Source organism: Sinohyriopsis cumingii, chromosome 6 (genome assembly GCF_028554795.1).
Source record: "Sinohyriopsis cumingii isolate HCF-2022 chromosome 6, ASM2855479v2, whole genome shotgun sequence".
NCBI classification, from domain to species: Eukaryota; Metazoa; Mollusca; class Bivalvia; order Unionida; family Unionidae; genus Sinohyriopsis; species Sinohyriopsis cumingii.
The window spans coordinates 47,260,360-47,279,841 of record NC_142966.1 but is presented as its reverse complement, the minus strand read 5'-3'; the positions used below and the strand labels follow the sequence as shown (position 1 = coordinate 47,279,841).

Sequence of the window (19,482 nt, the reverse complement as noted above, 5' to 3'; positions counted from 1 at the left end):
ACTGATGAAACGATCCAAGGTAACTTCGTTGGTGAAACGATCCAAGGTAACCTCGTTACTGATGATAATGAAAATGAAAGTTTTGGTAACTGGGGTCCAAGTCAACGCTGACCACGTGTATTAATAGTCAAAATCAAGAAAGTTCTAACCTTGTCAAATTTGTTCCTAATAAATTTTATTTATTATAAATTTTATTTATTATAAATTTTATTTTTACTGAGGATTTATTTTTTTTTACTAAAATCAAGAAAATGCACAAATTACTTGATTCTGACGGGGTAGTTGGTAGTCAAAATCAAAGAAAAATGCACAAATTACTTGATTTCTGACGGGGTAGTTGGTAGTCAAAATCAGGAAAATTGAGCAATTTCGTTGTATTTTAGTAAAAAAAAATAAAAATCTCAGTAAAAATAATATTATTAATAAATAAAATTAATTTATAATAAATAAAATTTGTTAGGAACAATTTGACAAGGTTAGAACTTTCTTGATTTTGACGGGGTAGTTGGTAGTCAAAATCAAGTAGTTCGTGCATTTTTATGTTTCTGACGGGGTAGTTGGTAGTCAAAATCAAGTAGTTCGTGCATTTTTATGTTTCTGAGGGGGTAGTTGGTAGTCAAAATCAAGTAATTTGTACAATTTCAGTAAAAATCAGGAAAATTAATAAATATTATTTTTTTTTGTGATAGAAATTTTAATTTTACTTTCATCGACTAGCTTTTTTAGTTGCCTAGGCCTTAGTTGCCTAGGCCGATTAATTTGTACCAAACACAAATTTGTGCCAGTAATAATAAAATATTTTTTTAAGTTGATCGAATTTGATTCTGATCTCCGTTACAAATGTTCTTCTAACTGTTAAGAAATCCTCGTGTGTAAAACCCTCCTCCACATGAAGATCTACGATAAAGTCTTACGACGGAAGTCTTACGACGGAAGTCTTTACGATTTCACATACAGATTTATTACAAGCTCTTCTTCACGTATGTCAATCAAGCGATTAAGGTGGTCTGTGAGTTTAAAATTGATTCGTGTTAACATATTATTGTGACACCGCAAATACACGGGATTAGTTGGTTCTTGCACGATTAAATTTCCAGGGGGAACTTGTGGTGTGAACGTGTACAGGATGTATCCTTGTTGAGCTTGATTTGATCTTCCGAGATCTATTTGATAGCTGCCATCGATTACGTCACAAACCAGATTGACCGCGACCGTCGGTGTTATATTAACGATCCGCGGGGATACGTGTCTTCCTCCGCCATGTGGATCATTATCATGTCTAAGAACAATTGGAGGTGGAATTAATTTTCTCCATGCATCGAGTATTTTAAGAAAAAACTCATCAATGACATCATTGATAGATTTTCTCAACTCGGTTACACTATACCCGGGAAATTTATAATTTGGTACATCGGCTTCTGTTAATTTATATTTTTCTAACCATTTATATGCATCAGAATTTTCAGGTGATTCTAAAATAATAAGCATCTCCTGAACTATTCGGTTATTAATATATTCCATATCTGATATAAGCTGATTTAATATTTCCACACGCGTGATGATTTTTTCACGCGATGACGCTGATATGTCAAAAATATGTTCGTTAAAATATTGATTTAGTTGATCTAGTTGTTTTTTACACTCTTGATTGATTTCCTGAAAAAATCTAATAATCGTTTCTCGATAAAAACCCCAATGACGTCCTGTTTCTCCCGGATTTTTAAAAAACCATCCCTCAACTTCACCGAAGAAGATAAAATTGTGAAGCATTGATTTATTTTTTATAATACGTAGATGTTCCCTGTATAATGGATTAATTTCATGATATGATTGTCTATCCGTGACATAATCAGACTTTTTCGGTTCTGGTGGTATCGGTGTTATCGGTGGTGATATTTCAGGCCATCCTAGCACGGATCTTATCGTGGACTGATAAATATCAACGGCATAATCAGGCGAGTTTATTTCAACCGTCGAGGACAACGTCGGCTCGTGAACGTTTATTGATATTTTTGATTCCTTTCCCGTTATTGATTTTATTCTACGCGCAAATTCCTCACCGATCTCTTCAATCTGGTAACTGCCGGTTGGTATTCCAACAACAACCCAGTCAGGTGTTCCATCGGGTTTGTTGTTGTTAGTAAATACGAGCGAATTATTTGCTGGTGTACCATTAAATGATTTTGATCTGATATTTGGCCAGCTGTAATATACTCGTAATTGTGCTAGTGCTATTTCTTTTACTGGAATTGCAATAGGAAAATTAACACTAAATTCAGGATTAGTTGAACTTACCGAGATCATCGTTATCTTTGGCGGAGTTGTGTTGGTCACGATCTGCTGGAGTAATTCTGTCATTATTGATACTTGTATCTTTAATACCTTCATCGTATATTTTGGTCATCATTGAAAATTCGAAATCAGATATAATTCCATCACTGAGACTCGCTGATAACAACGAGGATAATTTCGAGTATGCTACCGTCGCTGTATGTAATTTTATTTTGTAATCGGATAACTTTTCGTTCGTACAAGTACATATTTTTTTTGTGATGATACTAAGCACACCTGCAATAGTTGTTGCTGCTGAAATACAGATAGTTACAGCTACTGGTGCCATCGTTGTCAACGCTGATAATATTACACCGGTTCCAGCAACAACAGCGGATACTGAATAAACAATCACATCAACGATAACCAATCGTCGTCGATATTTTTTTACTTTTACTGTATATTGATCAACTTGATCTTTTAGCGCAGCCTGCCATTCACGCGCTTGATTGTATCTGTATTGCGCACCGTCCATATATATTTTTATGCCGTAACCAATTGAGGTGTTTCAGCTACAAATTCCAAACACCACCAGAAAGATGTTGCGGTTAATTTCTTATCAGCTGCTTCCAGAATAAATATTTCTTCGGTTCCGCTATTTAATACAACAGATACAACCCCGGAAAACCTGTCTGTGGAATGACGCCATGGAAACGTTGTAAATATTTCAAACTTAGCGGCGGAAAACACAGACAGCCTGTACACGCCAGTGACTGTTGCGGTATATTTGATAGTATTATTTTGCTGCGACCATGTTGCAAATCCAGATGATACCGTGCATACGATGTTTGTGATATGCCCGGGAGTTATTGCAGCTGGAATTTTAATCAAACTGGTTTTACTGACAATCTCAGGAATTCCCGCTACGACGTCTTGCTGTGTTCGTTTGATCGTGTCTAGGTCAGTTTTGATATCAACGAGTTTCATGTCAATGACGGAAGGATTTCCAAAGAACTTATTTATGGCATCATCGGTTTTCTGAAAATTTCTTCGAAGCCTTGTAAAACCGGTTACGTGAACATCATATTCGGCCCGTAACGTGGATAATTTACCGTCTACGGTGCCATAGTTGACGTCAACGTATTTTTTTGTTGCTGCGTCTTCGTCAGATGTTGGATCTCTTAAAACTACTATTTTATTTCCGTTCATGCTGAGTTCACCCATCATTGTGTCACGGTGTTTTTCATACGATTAGCAACACTTTTTGCAATTTCATCTCTGATGGTTTTAAGTGACATACTTGAATCTCTGATTTTGCCGCTATCAGTAAACACGGGAATATTATCCGTAATTGCACCGAGTACTCGCCGGACTATATCATTCCATTTGATATTGCTGGTTTTTAGTTTACCATATCGATCTTGAAAAATAACAACCTCATCTGGATCAACTCCAGCAAGGTTCATAATATCAGCGAGGTCATCATGTTTAGTCGCATACTTTGACAGATCAACGTCGGATTTTATTTTCTTACTAGTAGAAGATCTTCCGTAAATGTCAACCATTATAATAAGATCCGTTGTTTAAAATGCTTTACGCGCAACATATCGGTTGCTTGTATAATCGTGCACGACTTTATGTGGCGGCCTGGATGATTTTGATATAGCGTCGAGTACATTAATTACTTCACGGCCGCATATTGGCGGATCTGTCATTGTTTGTGTTGGTAGCGTTGAATACCAAACTTTGGAACCTCTGGTTGTTGCGTGGAGTGGTGCGACATACTTGATAAATTCAACAGGTGGAGCTAACCCGTACGAATCAAAATAAACAATTCCACGCGGATCAACCGCGTATGATACCCAATGAGTACCGGGTCCGGAACGTTTGTCAAGATTAATAATACCTGTTTCTAGTTTGTTTGGTTGTTTCGGTAATTGATCTCGCATAAAAACACCTCTAAAGGCGGATATTTTTAATTTTTTAGCAGCATCAAGTAAATCAAAATTTGATGCTGGAGCATCTAACGAAATGACCCCGGAAGCCTTAGGCCTCTCCCCCAACGAGATCCCGGTAATCTTAGACCGCGTCCCTTTTTTTTGTACCCCTGCCCTGTTGCTTTCTTTAGTGCCATTCCAGCGGCTGTTCCAACAGCACCTAACGCGGCCGCTTTTGCTACGGCTGGAGCAGCTGCAGCTATTAATGCCGGAATGGCCGCAAGTAGTGGAAATATACCACCCGTTTTAACCATGTCTTTGATGGCGCTCGGGGAGAGATGAAATTGAACTCCAGTTTTTGATTCTAGGGCTTTATTGAAATGTTTAATCTGATTATTTGTCAACGATAATTTGTTTGGACCACCACTAATATGATCTCGTTTTAGTGATATTTTAGTTCCGCATTTGTTGGCGGTTTTTGATTGAAGCTTTTTTACCTGACCCGGGGTCAGAGTAACATTAACATGACTATACGACATTTTTATATAAAATATATTTTTCTAAATAACACGATTAAAGATTTTCCACCGGTGCATCAACGACCCTCATTCGACCACTGCCACCTTCAAGTAACATGGCCTTGTCGCTAAGTATGATCGCGATCGCTTTGTAGGTGCCGCGAACAATTGGTGGACCGGGTATATCAGGAGGAGGGTTAGTAACATGAGCTCGAAAGTGTATATCAACAACAGATTGTTTGGATAAATCAAGATGTTCTAGTGAAAAATAATAAATCGGATATAGACCTGTAAAATCTAGTTGTGATATTTGCAAGCCGGTATCTATATTTTGATCACGTCCCATGAATGACATTAAACGATGATATGCGCGCGCTACATGATTTTGAACAAAATTTAGTTGTATATTTTCTGTTGGTTCTTGATGTCCATTTATCCGTAAGGAAACTTCATTAACTCCAAGGTTATCAAATATCATATGTGAACGTTGTTGATTATTCGTCCGAGCATTATCTTGTAGTGCAATAAAAATATGTCGTGGTGCAGAAACACCCTGTTGTGATGCTATATGCCATGTAAATAAACCATTAATACTGCTTTGAGCAGCATCTGTGGTTACTGTTAACCATGATAGCAATGATTTACCACCTTGATCCATAAAAGATAGTAATTTTTGTTCCTCAGTAATAGATGGAGTCATTACTGGCATCCACAATGAAAGTTTTGTTATATCTACTTTACCAGCATCAGCAACACCAGCACCTCGCCAGATTGCATCATTATCATTACCTTTTCTTACGAGCACAATTGTGTGTTTAGCTCCAAAGATGACCTTTCTAACATTTCTGCAAAACCCAAAGATGTGAGATAATGGAATTGCACACGAAAAATTTCTATTATCTCCTGACAGCGCTGATCGGCGTGTTGCAAATCCTAAGTTGAAAGTCGTGGCAATATCTTTTATGATTTCAAAATCACCTGCTGGTCTACCTTCACGGTCTGGGTTGGCAGCTACTGCCTGATCAACAACAGCAGTATCCCTCGGCGTGTATAACTTGATATACTGATTATGGTTGGCGTTGTCGGTGATATCTTTAGCGAACATCATTGTTGGACCAGCTGATCTTGTAAAGTCGTCAGAATATCTCGCCAGACCAATTATTGTTGTAGCAACATCAACATCCTTCTGAATTGATTCAATATTTTTTCCATCAATCATGTATGTGGCGCTATCAAACAGTGCCATAATTCCGTTGTTGACAAAACCAACACGCAGATTGGCACCATATGCCGTATCATCCCCCTTTACAAGTGTACCTTCTACTTCAATAAACGCTTCAGCGGGCAAGAAATATCTACTAGTATCATGAACCTGTAATTCGATTCTCCCCGGATGATTTGGTTGTCTTGCGTCATAAGAATAAAACTGATAATCACGTACTGACTCGTACTTAAGGACAGGTGCCTCCATATCAAATGCTGGGTCTGATTCGCGCCTGAACATTTTATTATAGTTACCATTTTTCCAAATGATGATCATCGTCGACGAAGACCGCTTCCTGCTATCAAATTTGCTGTTATATTTTTTTCTGCTTCTTCAGATATCGCCGCTAGTTTTTGATTTGCAGCCTGATTTATTATTTTACTTACGTCTGAGGGCATCACCTCAGTACTTGCCAGTTTCACCGGTGGTTGTTGTTTTCGTCGCAATAATCGTGATAATCTTTCTTTGATCGCCGAGAACGCCTTACCAGCAACATTGACAACTGCACCAGGAGCTTTATCACGAACAATATCAATAGCCTTCATTGATAATTGTTTTGCGACGGGTGCTACTTTTGGAGCTATCCTCGTGAATAATCCTTGAATGACATCGCCAAGTCCATTTCCGTAAATAACACTATAGATTGGTAATCGTGAGTTTACCGCTCTAACCTGTGTGGGTTTACGATGATTATCATGCACAATCATCTTATTTTATTTACCATTTATCTAACAACTAGTCATCAACGAGCTCATCAATAAGTTCTCGGTAAACGCCAATATCCATGATACCACCTTGAAATAGTCGCCGACAAATATCAGCTGCTTCATTGGTTATTTCTGGTGAATTATTTCCAGCTCGTTTTCCTCCTATGAGAACTTCTAACCGTGACACATCATTGATGATATTATCAGGACATAAACCAGATCCTGTTTTAGGTTCATCTTGGGGTGGTGGTTGCATTACCGGAGTAGGTACTTCAGTGGTGTCCGGGGGTGAGTCACCTTCTCGAAATACATGTGGTGAACCTGTCGGTGTAAATGTCATTTTCGGTGCAGAAATTTTCTTCGAGAAGGGTGATTTAAGTGACTCTTTAGCCTTTTTAATTTTCGACATCAACTGTGGCGAAGAAGATTGTTGTTGTTGTTCTATTTGTTGCAGAGGTGGAGGAAGCTGATACTGGGAGGACTCTCCTTGTTTTGGTTGTTCCCGTCCCCCTCTAAATCTTTCTACTTCTTCTTTAAGTCTTTTAAATTCTTGACCTCTAGCTTGTTTTTTATTGTAATATACGCGATATATCCATTTAATGAAATCATCATCATTTGTTTTTCCATAAAAGGGTTTTAAAAAATTAGATTTATTAGATATATTTTTTGATATCATCTCAGGTAATTTCTCTCTTTCAGTTTTTCTAATTTCCTCAACAACTCCTTCGTTAAATCTTGCAATTAATCTTAAGCTCTCTTCTGCTGTTTTGGGTTCAGATGCAAGTTTTTTTCTCACATCGGCGACTTCAGCACGAAGTGCTCCAATACCTTCACGTATTTCCTCATCAACACGTGGAGGCTGAGCCGCAGCTATATTAGTTGGAAGATTTCGTAAAATCTCCATTGTCTGTTCAGTCAGCGCTGCAGTTTGTTTTGATACCGGAAGAAGATCTTCTTTGATGACAGTTCTAACTTTCTTAGTAGCTGCAGTGACGGGCTTAAACAGTTTTTTAGTGTCCTCTTCATACTCAACTTTTGCTTCTTGCTGCTCTTGTAGATTTTTTCTAAATGAGTCTTTGACAGGAAGAAATTTTTTAATTGCTTCTAATCGTTCTCGTGCTGTTCTTGCAGTATGAGATTCTGGATGTATCATTTTATTATAACATAATAATTTAATTAATATCAGCAGAAGAGGAGCAGCAGAGAGGGTACCTACCAACGTTGGTCGTCAAAAAGGTAAACAAGAAATAAATAAACACGTAGAGTACTTTATTTTTTCAGCTACTATTTCAAACTGAGGTTTTATTAGTACAATCGTCCATTACAGAAATAAAACATCTCAAGGAAAAGTTCATTTGTAAAATCTGGACCTTTCTACGAGATGATTTATTTGTTTGTTTTATTTATTTTGTCGGAATTCTATGGTCTGTTCACCCTCTCTGCTGCTCAAAGGAAAATCTTCAGATCGACAAGTACCTGTCCATGAAGGAGTCTGTCACCTTAAAAGAACTTTAAATTTCATTATAGGATCATTAAAGACAAGATATCAATTTAGTCTTCCTTTGGTTTTGTTTGTGGACCTTATATCATCTACTGATGAGACCCATGGAGCAGTGTTCATTCCAGTGGAGTTCAAAGGTTCTAACAAGTCAAAATGAGGGGTCATTATAAGTATTCTTACCCGTTTCTTGTTTATTCTAAGAAATTCAAAGACATTATCAAAGGTGATCATGTTGTGGATTGATTAATTTCTGCAATAAATACTGGTATTCAGTTTCTCAGCATTTGCAGAACCAGACTATAGCAAGGTTTTATACATGAACAATTTCTTTGCTAAAATAACCCTCTATTCAGGACACATCAGTTATTTTGAACATGGAAACTGCATAACCTTGCTCAAGTGCAACCTGAAAATGACTCGTTCTGAGTATAAACTGCTGTAAAAGAGAATATTTACTGCAGAAATTAATAAATTCAGAACCTAAGCACGTATGATCATTATCAGCTTTTCTGTCAAGAGTCTTGTGTACTGGGATTTGAATTCCTCAGCCTCAAGTAAGTAACTGTGTTCTAGAATTCATTTTTGACATTTGAGCCATTTTTTCTCCATGTACGCGACGTTGGAAATAAATGCTGAAGTGTGTTTGCTGTAGATCATATCTGCTCTTCTTTACATTTTCCTTAATGATCACTGACCATGTGATCATGATTAGTACCGAAAGTAATTGAAATCACTAAGACATTTCTATCAGCCGATGAAATTGATTTATCTCACTTCTTTTTCAACAAGCAAGCTCAATTCATTAGGCTTTGGATGCACTCTCAGTTCAGTCAGATATCAAGTGTAATGATCTTTTATCTATTTCTTGGGCCTTCTTTATGTGTAGAATGCACGTTATTGAAGGAAAAACAAATATCATTGCCACAAGGGTGCAGCCAAAGATGAACCTTGATGGAGGTGTCAAAATGGTTATTATATAAGGACATCTTTCAAATTGTAAAAATATTACTTTGAGCAACACATTTTTTCTTACACCGTACATAATTTTAAACTACTTTAGCAGCATTCAATATTATCAAGAATGAATGGTTCAAAAGATGCAGAGATCTCAAGTTCTAGCCCTTCAGCTAAAATATTGCAATTACAGCTGTTTATGAATTATAAAATCACTGCAGTAAATTCATACAAAGAGTTCCCTTTGATACTAATTATTATTCAATTATTACTGCATATACTCAAGAAAATTAAAAGCTGAAACATCTGAATGTAGAACAGGGCAACAGAAATTACATTACCAGGCATAATCTTTTCAGTTAACTTCAAGATAGGATAAATATAAAGAAAATAAATGGATGAAAGTATGCAGCACGTTAAATGTACAGTCAAGAAGGCATTTTACATAAATGTGATATAAAAACATTTGGTGCATTTTAAAGGTTCAAATCATCTGTGTAGGTCAGATATGATACACATATTAAATTACTTTAATACTGTAGTAAAAGATAGTCTTTTCTACCCCTTGATAAAGTACATGTTGCTGATATTTACAGTATATGGACATGTGCCATTTAAAGTTTTACTGTGAAAGAAAGATGCAAAATGCTGCCCTAAGAAAAAATTAGAATATATGGCGTAAAATAGGTGTTACATCTCAAATTAAGGTTTTCTAAATATTTCATACTTATTTAAAGTTGTCCATCAATTTTAAAACAACAGATATGGGGCAATTTAAGTTCCGCATAAAAAGATAATTCCTCATATATACTGTTTAAGAAAATTTCCTTTTTGGGTTTAGAAACAAGACAACACAAAACACCAATGGGCTTTTTGTCATGCAATATTCTCAATATCACTGAAAATATATAACTGATGCTGTAATTGTCACTTTGTGTGATATTACAGTGACATCATAGAACCAACCTTACTATACTGAAAAAACGGAAAATGATAAAATGATAATATAATAGGGTTCTCAACCTTACATGTACCATTGGGTTTTGATACATAGAACTAAAATGTGACCCATTTTCCGATGCTTGTTGTTGTTTTTGTTGTTATAGGGTTTAACGCCATTTTTCAGCACAAGATAGGCTATACATGGCGGCCAGTATTAATCGTGGAGAAAGAACCCGGGAAAACCCCGGAAAGAACCACTAACCCACGAGAAGCTACTGGCAAGCTTTCTCACATACCCACATTAGCCAAATCCGAGATTTGAACCCACGAAGACAGAGGTGAGATGGCAGTGATCCGTAACGGAACACGCTTTAGACCACTCTGCCACTCTGGGCCCCCAATTTCCGATGCATAGAAATTCCAATTACATTTTTATGACGCAAGTTGATTCGGACAGGAGCATCTGTTTTAATTAGCCCTTATTTGCCTCCGGCATAATTTCCTACTCCGCATATACTGTCCATACAAATTTACTCTTATGTGCCATTTCTACACAAATGTTAACACCGTACTGGCAGGGCCCCAAGTGGCCTAAAGCGCTCACTGTTACGGATCACTGCCATCTCACCTCTGTCTGCATGAGTTCGAGTCCTGGATGGCTCGGCTAACGTGGGTATGTGAGAAAACCTGCCAGTAGCTTCTCGTGGGTCGGTGGTTCTTCCCGGGGTTTTCCAGGGTTCTTCCTCCACCAATTATCCTGGCCGCCATGTATAGCCTATCGTGTGCTGAAAAATGGCGTTAAACCCTACAACAACTACAACTACAACACCTTACTGGCCAAAAATGTTGCACCCAAGTAAAATCAATATGAATGTGCAGATAAGTCACTTGTGTCACACTTTTGTGTGCTGAAACAAGGTCAGATTGTTTAGAGAATATCTTTGACATTTGTGATAGCAAGAAGAAGAGTCAATCAATTATGACTTGTTTGGATTAACCTTTGATCAAATATTGGCATTCGTTTGACTGCCCATCAAATTATAAGCATAATAAATTAAAGTGTAGAAAAAATGCCACTGTTGAAGCCAGTTGTCAAAGGCAAGAGGAAAAACTTTAACTTAAAAGTTGAATAATTTGGGTATTTTAAATTGATGAATTTAAGAATTTACGCTGCAATTTAGTGATTTAATCCGTGTTTTGGAATTACTCAAGTGTTTATAGCAGGATGGAATAATTTTGTTGTACTAATATTAGATGTATCTGTGAACTGTTAAATCACAATGGCTTAAAGAAGTATATTTTCTTTCCTGTCTTTGTCACATAAACAACCTGCCTGTGATGATTATTCTCTTACGTTACGTGTTGTGGCTCGAATAAACAATAACACAAGAAAGAGTGAAAACAACAAACTTTGAAAAGTGTAACAAATTATTTATTTCCCTGGAAAAATATTGTAAAAATGAAAAAAATAAGAACTTACAGTTTTAAGACTCAAATCCAAAAATAATTCAAGAATAATTCACAAATAAAATTTATAAAGTCCTAATACTGAAATATTCTAATGAAATCAAGTTCGTGCCCCGATGAAGAATCCAAGATGGAAGGCGATGACGTATGCTGTATCCTGTATTGTGGTCTACAGTTCCTTGTAGAAACACAAGAAGTAATCCGGTGTTTGAAATCCAAATAATTCTTTTAAAGAAATGTCTTTATTCTGGAATTTTGTATGAACACTCAAAATATTTCCAGAGAAACTAATCCTTTTGAATCCAAATAATCTGAATAAATATTAAAATGTAATTCTCAAAATGACTGTCACAGAATAAGGTAAGAAATAACTTGCTTTTGCCTTAGAACGATTTGATCATTTTTGTCGTACATGTGTAAAACGTTACCTAGGGTGAGCAACTGAACTAACATGTACCTCGTTGTAGATCGCTTCCGACTAGATTTACTAAAAGCACAGTATGCACTGGTATTTTACCCTAATACTCATTCCCCTGTGGATTTAAGGCAGGTTCCGTTCCTAACTGACACACTGGTTTATGGATCTTATCAAGGAGTGAATGTTCTCCAGCCATAGGGGTAAGTGTTACATTTGTATTTTATTTGATATGTGAAGCATATTCAGTTTTTAATGTCGTATCATGAAATTATGCCTTTACTACTATGCAGATTTGAAACGTTGTGAACTTTTGAATTACATGTTGCTATTAGAGTTTAATTTAGTAGCATGTATCTATAGATTTTAATTCTGAACCTATTATTATGACCAGTTAGTTTTTTTTTGATTTTTAGGGCTGTCTGCAGCTACCTGTACGTATGTCTCTCTGCATGGTGGATCCATGGCCAATACAAGTGTGCCAACCTAATTTAGGAGAACTGTGTCTGTCGGTGTATATGTGTGTGAGTGTATCTAAGGTTATCTGGAAGATGATGTAACCATCGAGGCCATACAAAGGCAAAACTGCTAGTTTGTAAACTTGTGCGCATGGTGGATCCGTGAAGGGTGTGTACGGCCAATACAAGTGAGAGCCAACCCAAGAATTCTGGAGAGCTGTGTGGTTTGTCAGTGGACATATTTGCAAGATTTACAAATATTTATGAACCATATGGCTGTACAAATGACTGAGTCATGCTTGTTTCAATTAGTTGTTTCAATTGAGTACAATTGAATCATTTTGATTACATAAGATTATTTGAATCTTTATTTTGATTACATGAGATTATGTGCATCTCACTTTCATTCCAGGAGATTATTTGAATCTCATTTTCGTTACATGAGGTAACATAAGATTATCTGAATCTTAGTCATACACAAGAATACTTTAATCATTTTTTTGTTTTCCTATTTGTGAATGTGTGGATAGAGTGTCTCAATAAGACACTTGTTTGGAGCATGAAAGAATCGCTGCATTTGTAATATATATTTATCTTTATTAATTCATTTGATAAATTTTCATCTTTCATCACACTGTGTTGTGTTGTTATTCAATCCAAGCATCCATTCAGGTCTATCCTGTTACAATGACACAACAAAAGAAACACCTTTACGTTTCAGTGTTTAGAAGCCCAACTGCGATAATTTCTCTAAAATGATGGTTTAAAACTTGAATTTTATGCAAAACATATGCCCGATAAGTGTCATGTCATTATGTTTACAAATAAAAAATCACACAGACCCTGTATGTCCTTGAGAAGAACCAATCATTTTACTCTGAGAATAAAAGTTGTTTACTTCACTAAAATCTATTTACAAGTCAAGGGTCATGTATCCAACACAGCCTAGATCTCAACCTTATAATTCTCAGAATAAAAATAAATTTAAAAAAAACTTGTTGATGGGGACTGTTACTAAATTTTAATTCAGGTTGGGAACCAGGTCAGCCTTATGTGTTTACAGAAATGAACAATCAAGGTCAAACTATTTTCTGGAAAAAGTATGAGTTCCTAGTAAACAGAACTACATTATTTTGACATATAATGAAATTAATAAATAGAAAGATTTTAAAGCTTACAAACAATTAAATCAGATATAAATTAAATCAAATATACATAACAATTCTGAGTCTCAGACTACAATGAAGCAGAAAATTAATAACAATTCTGAAGACAAGGAGAATAAATCTCTTAAAGCTCTCTGAATCCTTAATAAAAAGTGATAAAGAAAATTTCTGTGGGTGAAAAAGAAAGATTAAAATACAGTAATGATACATGTACATGACAGGTGTAAGGTTGCTAGGAAGTCAAACCTGTTTTCCACTAAGAGCACTGAGTGCAGGTTCAATCATGACAAATAAAATATAAAATAATCCCTTTTCTGTTTGATACTGATGCTACATCCTAAGAATAATTAGGCAATTTATTATATTATACAGGGTTTATACTGCCATTGGTAAAAAAAACAACAGTTCCTGCATTTCCAGACTTAGCTGGCTTACCATATATAGCATCTAATCAGTCAATTAAGTTGACCCCACTACCTTTTAGGACTACAAAAAGCTAATTTCTTTGACATCCGAAAATTCAGGGTGTATTTTGCAACTTGGACCTGTCTGAAGGGGTGACTTTTTATCAGCGAGTCAGAATTTCACTTTAAAAAAAAAAAAAAAAAACCCATATAGATGGATGAATGGATTGTATTACTGAGTGGAACATATATATAAAAAATTGACAACTACTCTGTCCTAATTAAATCCCTTAAAATCCATAATGCCTGACATAATGCATTTACATGACAACAGATCCATGAATTTTGTCAGACTAAGTAATTCACCAGTTTGACAATCAAGTGACAACCAAGAATAAAGCTGATGTTAAGTATGTTTAATTTGCATTGTTTGTATGTTAGTTCTTACACGAGTAAACACCTGGTATTAGTGTACCATTTAAACAAACATTACCATCATTAAAAAAAAAAGAAGAAATAAAGAAACATACCACACAGCTTATGTGCCCTCAAAAATCTAATTCAATATAAATATGTTATTTAGTAAACAATATTAGATGCCTTTCAAGTTGAGAATAAAAAAAATGGGAAAAAAAGTTGCCACATGTATAGTAGTTTGAGACCAAGTATTAAGGCACCACTTGTTACAACAAAATAGGTCATCATTTATTTACCAATTAGTTGCTGGTGCTTACATAACACACTGTACAAATTGTTTGTTTGAATTACATTGGAGGGCTAGTCCTTTTCACAAGATAACTGCAACAATAAGGATGAACTGTTAATTAGTCACACTGGCTTTCTTGCTTGTTTACTTAAGACTAACCTTTAGCTGTTGTGCAGTTGTGTGTGTGTGTCTGTGATTTGAATTTTTAGTGTAGCTCTAGCAATTTTTCAGTCATATCGCTAGGGATATCTGCGGTGTGGCAGTTCATAGTCATGTCTAGCCCTGAGGCATCATGCCGCAGACATGTAGCATCATGTCCCACCCAGTCACATGATCCTGACACCAGTCCTAACACTAACATCTTAATGCTTAGTGCCAAGCGAGGCATCTGCTTAAACCACCTTCATAAGTCTTTGGTCTGAATATTATGTAAATGAAGATTTAGCCTAAAAATGCAATTATATAGGTCATAAATGTATAGGACAATGCTGTGTTGCATAATTTGAGAAGTGCAGTAAGGTCAAAGTTGTTTTCTGACTTCACTCATTTTTGTGAAAATACTCCCCAAAAAAGAGCAGTGAAATAAAAATACCATTTAACCAATTCCTGATGTTACTAATGGTACATGTATGGAGACAAATAATAAAACCATAAATTTGCACTCCTAGCAATGGACTGTTGTAAAGAAGCTAGAAAGTGCATGGTTTCATTAAGCAAGTTACTCTTTCTAAAAATAATTGCTATATATATATGTCACAAGTTATATGCAGATTGTTAAAACGACAAGTGTAGAATAGGTAGTAAGTAAACTTCCAGTCAGAACACAACAGTTTACAACCCTAAAGTCTGCAATAAATGTTCACAAAACTTTGCAGTTGTTCTCAATCATCTCATGACCACTTATTGGCTTAAACAGAGTCACCTGTGGATTTCATTATTTGTTTAGGTGTTACTTGCTTAGAATATTTTGCATCCCTCCATTTGTTTTTGCTGAAGTATCGGGGTCGATATATATCACTGTAAAACTCAATGTCAGATTTCTGCACTGAACCATATTAGGTATCTTTTTCTTTTTTTGCATTTGTTGTAAAATTGCATCTTGTCATATTTTGGGACAAGTTTTCTTGCCATACACCATTTTGTTTAAAGGGAAAATTGACAAACAAGTAGATATTTACTTTGATTAATAATTCATTGCATTAAAAAATGGTGGATAGGTGCAATGTCATGAAATCAGTGCAAGGCAAAGCAAACACTGCTACTGGTATACTTAAGTAAAAATACATACCAAATTTTGCATTTCAATTTTCCTTTGCTCCCTCTGTCTATTAACTGCTGAAGGTGTAAGTCTTTGTGGTGGTACTGGAATTTGCTTAGTCTTTTGTTTAGCTTTGGGTTTATTATTCTGTCTGGAATCATTTTTCAGTATTTCATTCAAAAGTCTCTGGTTTTCTTGTTCAATCAGTTTTACACGATCAGCTGGAAAAGAATAGTTTGACCTTGGCCTGTCAGCTTTAACATTCTGTCGTGCTGGTGCAAACATTACCCTTCTTGTGTTGGCTTTCAGTCTTTGCTGCTTCTCATAATCAATTTCTGCCATGCATTGCATCAATACATTAAGATCAATTTTGTCAGAATCCAATTTAATGTTTGTACCAACAGAATCATCTTCAGGTATTTCGAACTGCAGATCAGTACTCACATGTTTTCCAAATCTGTCACTTTTAGATTTTGCACGTGGTGTGCTTTGAGGGGTAACAAGTGGTGAGACTTCCGTTATATCACTATTATTCGAGTCACTTAGAGAATTACGTCTGGGAAGGGACTGAACTTTTCTATGGTGACCTGAGGGTGGTCTTCCTTCCCTAGTATTCATATGTTTTTTATGTTCTGTGTGCAAAGACCTATCTGGTGAAAATCCAGAGCGAGTATGACTCTCTAAATCTAATGAGTCTCTATCACGATGGCCATCTCTATGCCGATCAGGTTCTCTGTGAATATTATTCTCCTCTTTTCTTTTTCTGTCTGAATGTTCTGGTGGTTCAAATGTTACAGTACTTTTTTCTGTACCCCATGCTTCCATGTAAACTTTTGGTACACGAACATTCACAGTTTTCTTTGACTTTTTATCAGAAATGTCCTCATGTGACGAACCATCTGAATAGGCGCTTGAACTATCTGAATAACTACTTGAACGTCTGTCATACTGACCCCCACTGCGCCTCGGGTCTTCCTTTCGTTTTTCACCAACAATTTCTTCAAATTGTTCCGATTTGTGTGTTCTCTTGTTCTTATCCTTTCTTTTTATGCTAGTTTCTTCACCAGAATCGTCGGAATTCGTGTCACTATCAAAACTGTCGGAATAATGATCTGATCCGCTAGATGAATTTCCTTCTTCGTCCCTTATTTTCTGTTCATTCCTGTCATTTCGCTTTGACAAAATGGCAGTTTGTGGTCTTTCAAAACTGTTTCGGTTGCCATGTAAATTATCTTTCACTATTTGTTTTGGATTACCAGTTTGTTGTTTTTTACGAGGAGATTCGAAAAAGTCGAAATCTATATTCTCGTCGGCTTCCTCGATTTCCATGATGAGTAGAATTTGATAGTGACCACCACCGGTAGCACATCAACCACCTTGCTTTGTTATGTAGCAACTAGTGACGTCACGTCCGCGATACTTCAGCCGTAAATCTCGTTTGTTCCGTATAAATGGCGGCAAATGTGAATTGCAAGTTAGTTTGGAAAATCCAATCCATCTGAGTATTTCCAGCTTATTTGTGGACAAAACTGTTACAGAAAGAAAATCTTACTGCTAATGCATAGAAGGCAGAGACATAGTTTGTGAGGGGAAAAAATCGGAAGAAAACAATCCAACAAGAAACCAGATGTCGCTGCTATAAAACTAACGAAATACAAATAAAACTCAAAGCAGAAAATTTCCAACTGAAGTTTATTACACAAATAGGTTACAAGTATAAACAATTTGCGCATTTATTTTAATTTTTATATTATATTTTAAATATATATATTGTAATCCTTTTCGGATTCAGCAGTACTCGTAACTGGCAACGTGCACTTTTCCAAATGATGAGATAAACTATAATTATAGAGAGATGCATTGTGCTGAATGCAGTTTTACGGATTCAAATTTGTGTGCGCAGTTTCTATCTTTCTTAATTTTAGTTTTGTTTCTTTAGATTATTTTCCTGGTGTTGATATTCACTGGCCGTAGGCCTAAACCAGTGGTCATTCTTTACAGTCTTTAGTTTCAAAAACAAAAAAAAACCACCAGTATTTAAGTGAGTATAATCCATGATTATATAGGTCATCTCTACCAGAGACTTTTAATAATTTTATGTCTGCCAGTACCAATCTTTTAGAAGTTTAAAATAACTAAATATTGTAAATAATTGTCATTCAGAATATACATTTAAATGAGAGGAGTATGGCAACAGAATGTTCGCCCAACTGATCTGTCATAAAACTGTTTTGCTCCCCCCCCCAGTGATTGTAAAACCAGCTTCAGAAGCTATTATCATTTTCCACCATACAAGTCATATACTTCTAAGTGAAAGTCACAGGTTTTGTGTAATTTTGGAATGACAGCACGTATAACAACATAATGCAAGAGTTCAGGCATCATTACAGGTTTTACCTTTATTATTCACTACATCTGAGACTCCACCTGAAGGGCATGCAGTCCACTAATTTAATTTACACACATTCACATATGCATCACCTGTTGATGGTACATGTCACAGGATACAATATATTGTCAATAATACCAACTTTTTGCCACTCAGTAAACATATTTCTAAATTCATGTTTCCAACTGCGCTGGTTGGAAAGGGATTTCTCTATAGAATAAGGTATGTGTATGGCATGAACAAATATTTGTGGTTATGAACTAAACACTAAAACTTAAGCTGTTTGTCAAGTAGAAAATGTAGGCCACAGTGACTGTTGGTTGTAAGGGTGTACAGAAGGGTATCATACTGCAGACTTTCTTGATTCTAATATAAACAGCACATAGAAAATGGCATTTAAACACTAATTCATCAAAGTCACTGAAGTATGAACTATTTGTCATAGAGACCATATTTTGCAGTTATGGTGAAGTACTTTTCAAGATTCAGTCTGTCAATATGTTTCATGATTTTTGTTTGGATAGCATGCCAAAAAACATGTTATACGCTAAATGCATAAACTAAAGCAAAGCCAGTTAAAGATAAAATATAGGTTACACTGAGATTTTGTTGTTGGGATGGGATACTAATAAAGGTGCATGCATAGCATTGTTAATTTCGTGAATCTAACAAACACTGCCTAAGAAATAAACATGAAACACAGAATTTAACCCAAAAGTGAATGAAGTATATGCTATTTTAATACATTGTGTCCACTGTTGTGCCAACTTTCTTTAATGACCCTATTCACATCTCTCTTCCCAATGAACATTCAGCTGAAAGGCCACAAACTTCAACCTAGATTTTAACCAGTTTACTACTTATTCAAAATTTCTGGCAGAAAAAAACATTTTTCCAGATCCACATGCATCTCCCAACTCTGTTTCATTTAGGATTCTCCTCCATTGTTGTGGAATGTTACTGGTTTCTCCCTTTTTGATAAAGGTGACGAATTTTGACCTATTGATTAATACTGGTCTAAATGAGGCCCTGTTTGTGTAAATTTGTTGGAGATAGCAAAAGATCATACACTATTCCCAGCAAAATGTGGATTTGGAGAGGCTTGTGGTTCAAGATATCAGACCA

The 19,482-nt window shown here is 35.9% G+C and overlaps 1 protein-coding gene across 1 annotated transcript in view; it reads right to left on the bottom strand.

Moving 5' to 3' along the window:
* LOC149796869 (uncharacterized) overlaps nt 1-17,353 on the bottom strand; it is a 33,426-nt gene extending 16,073 nt beyond the window's left edge. Inside the window, exon 1 of the mRNA XM_089961515.1 lies at nt 15,999-17,353. Within this exon, the coding sequence (XP_089817641.1) occupies nt 15,999-17,297 (1,299 nt within the window). The 5' untranslated portion in view covers nt 17,298-17,353. The remainder of the gene's footprint in view (nt 1-15,998) is intronic.
* Nucleotides 17,354-19,482: the final 2,129 nt, after the last annotated feature.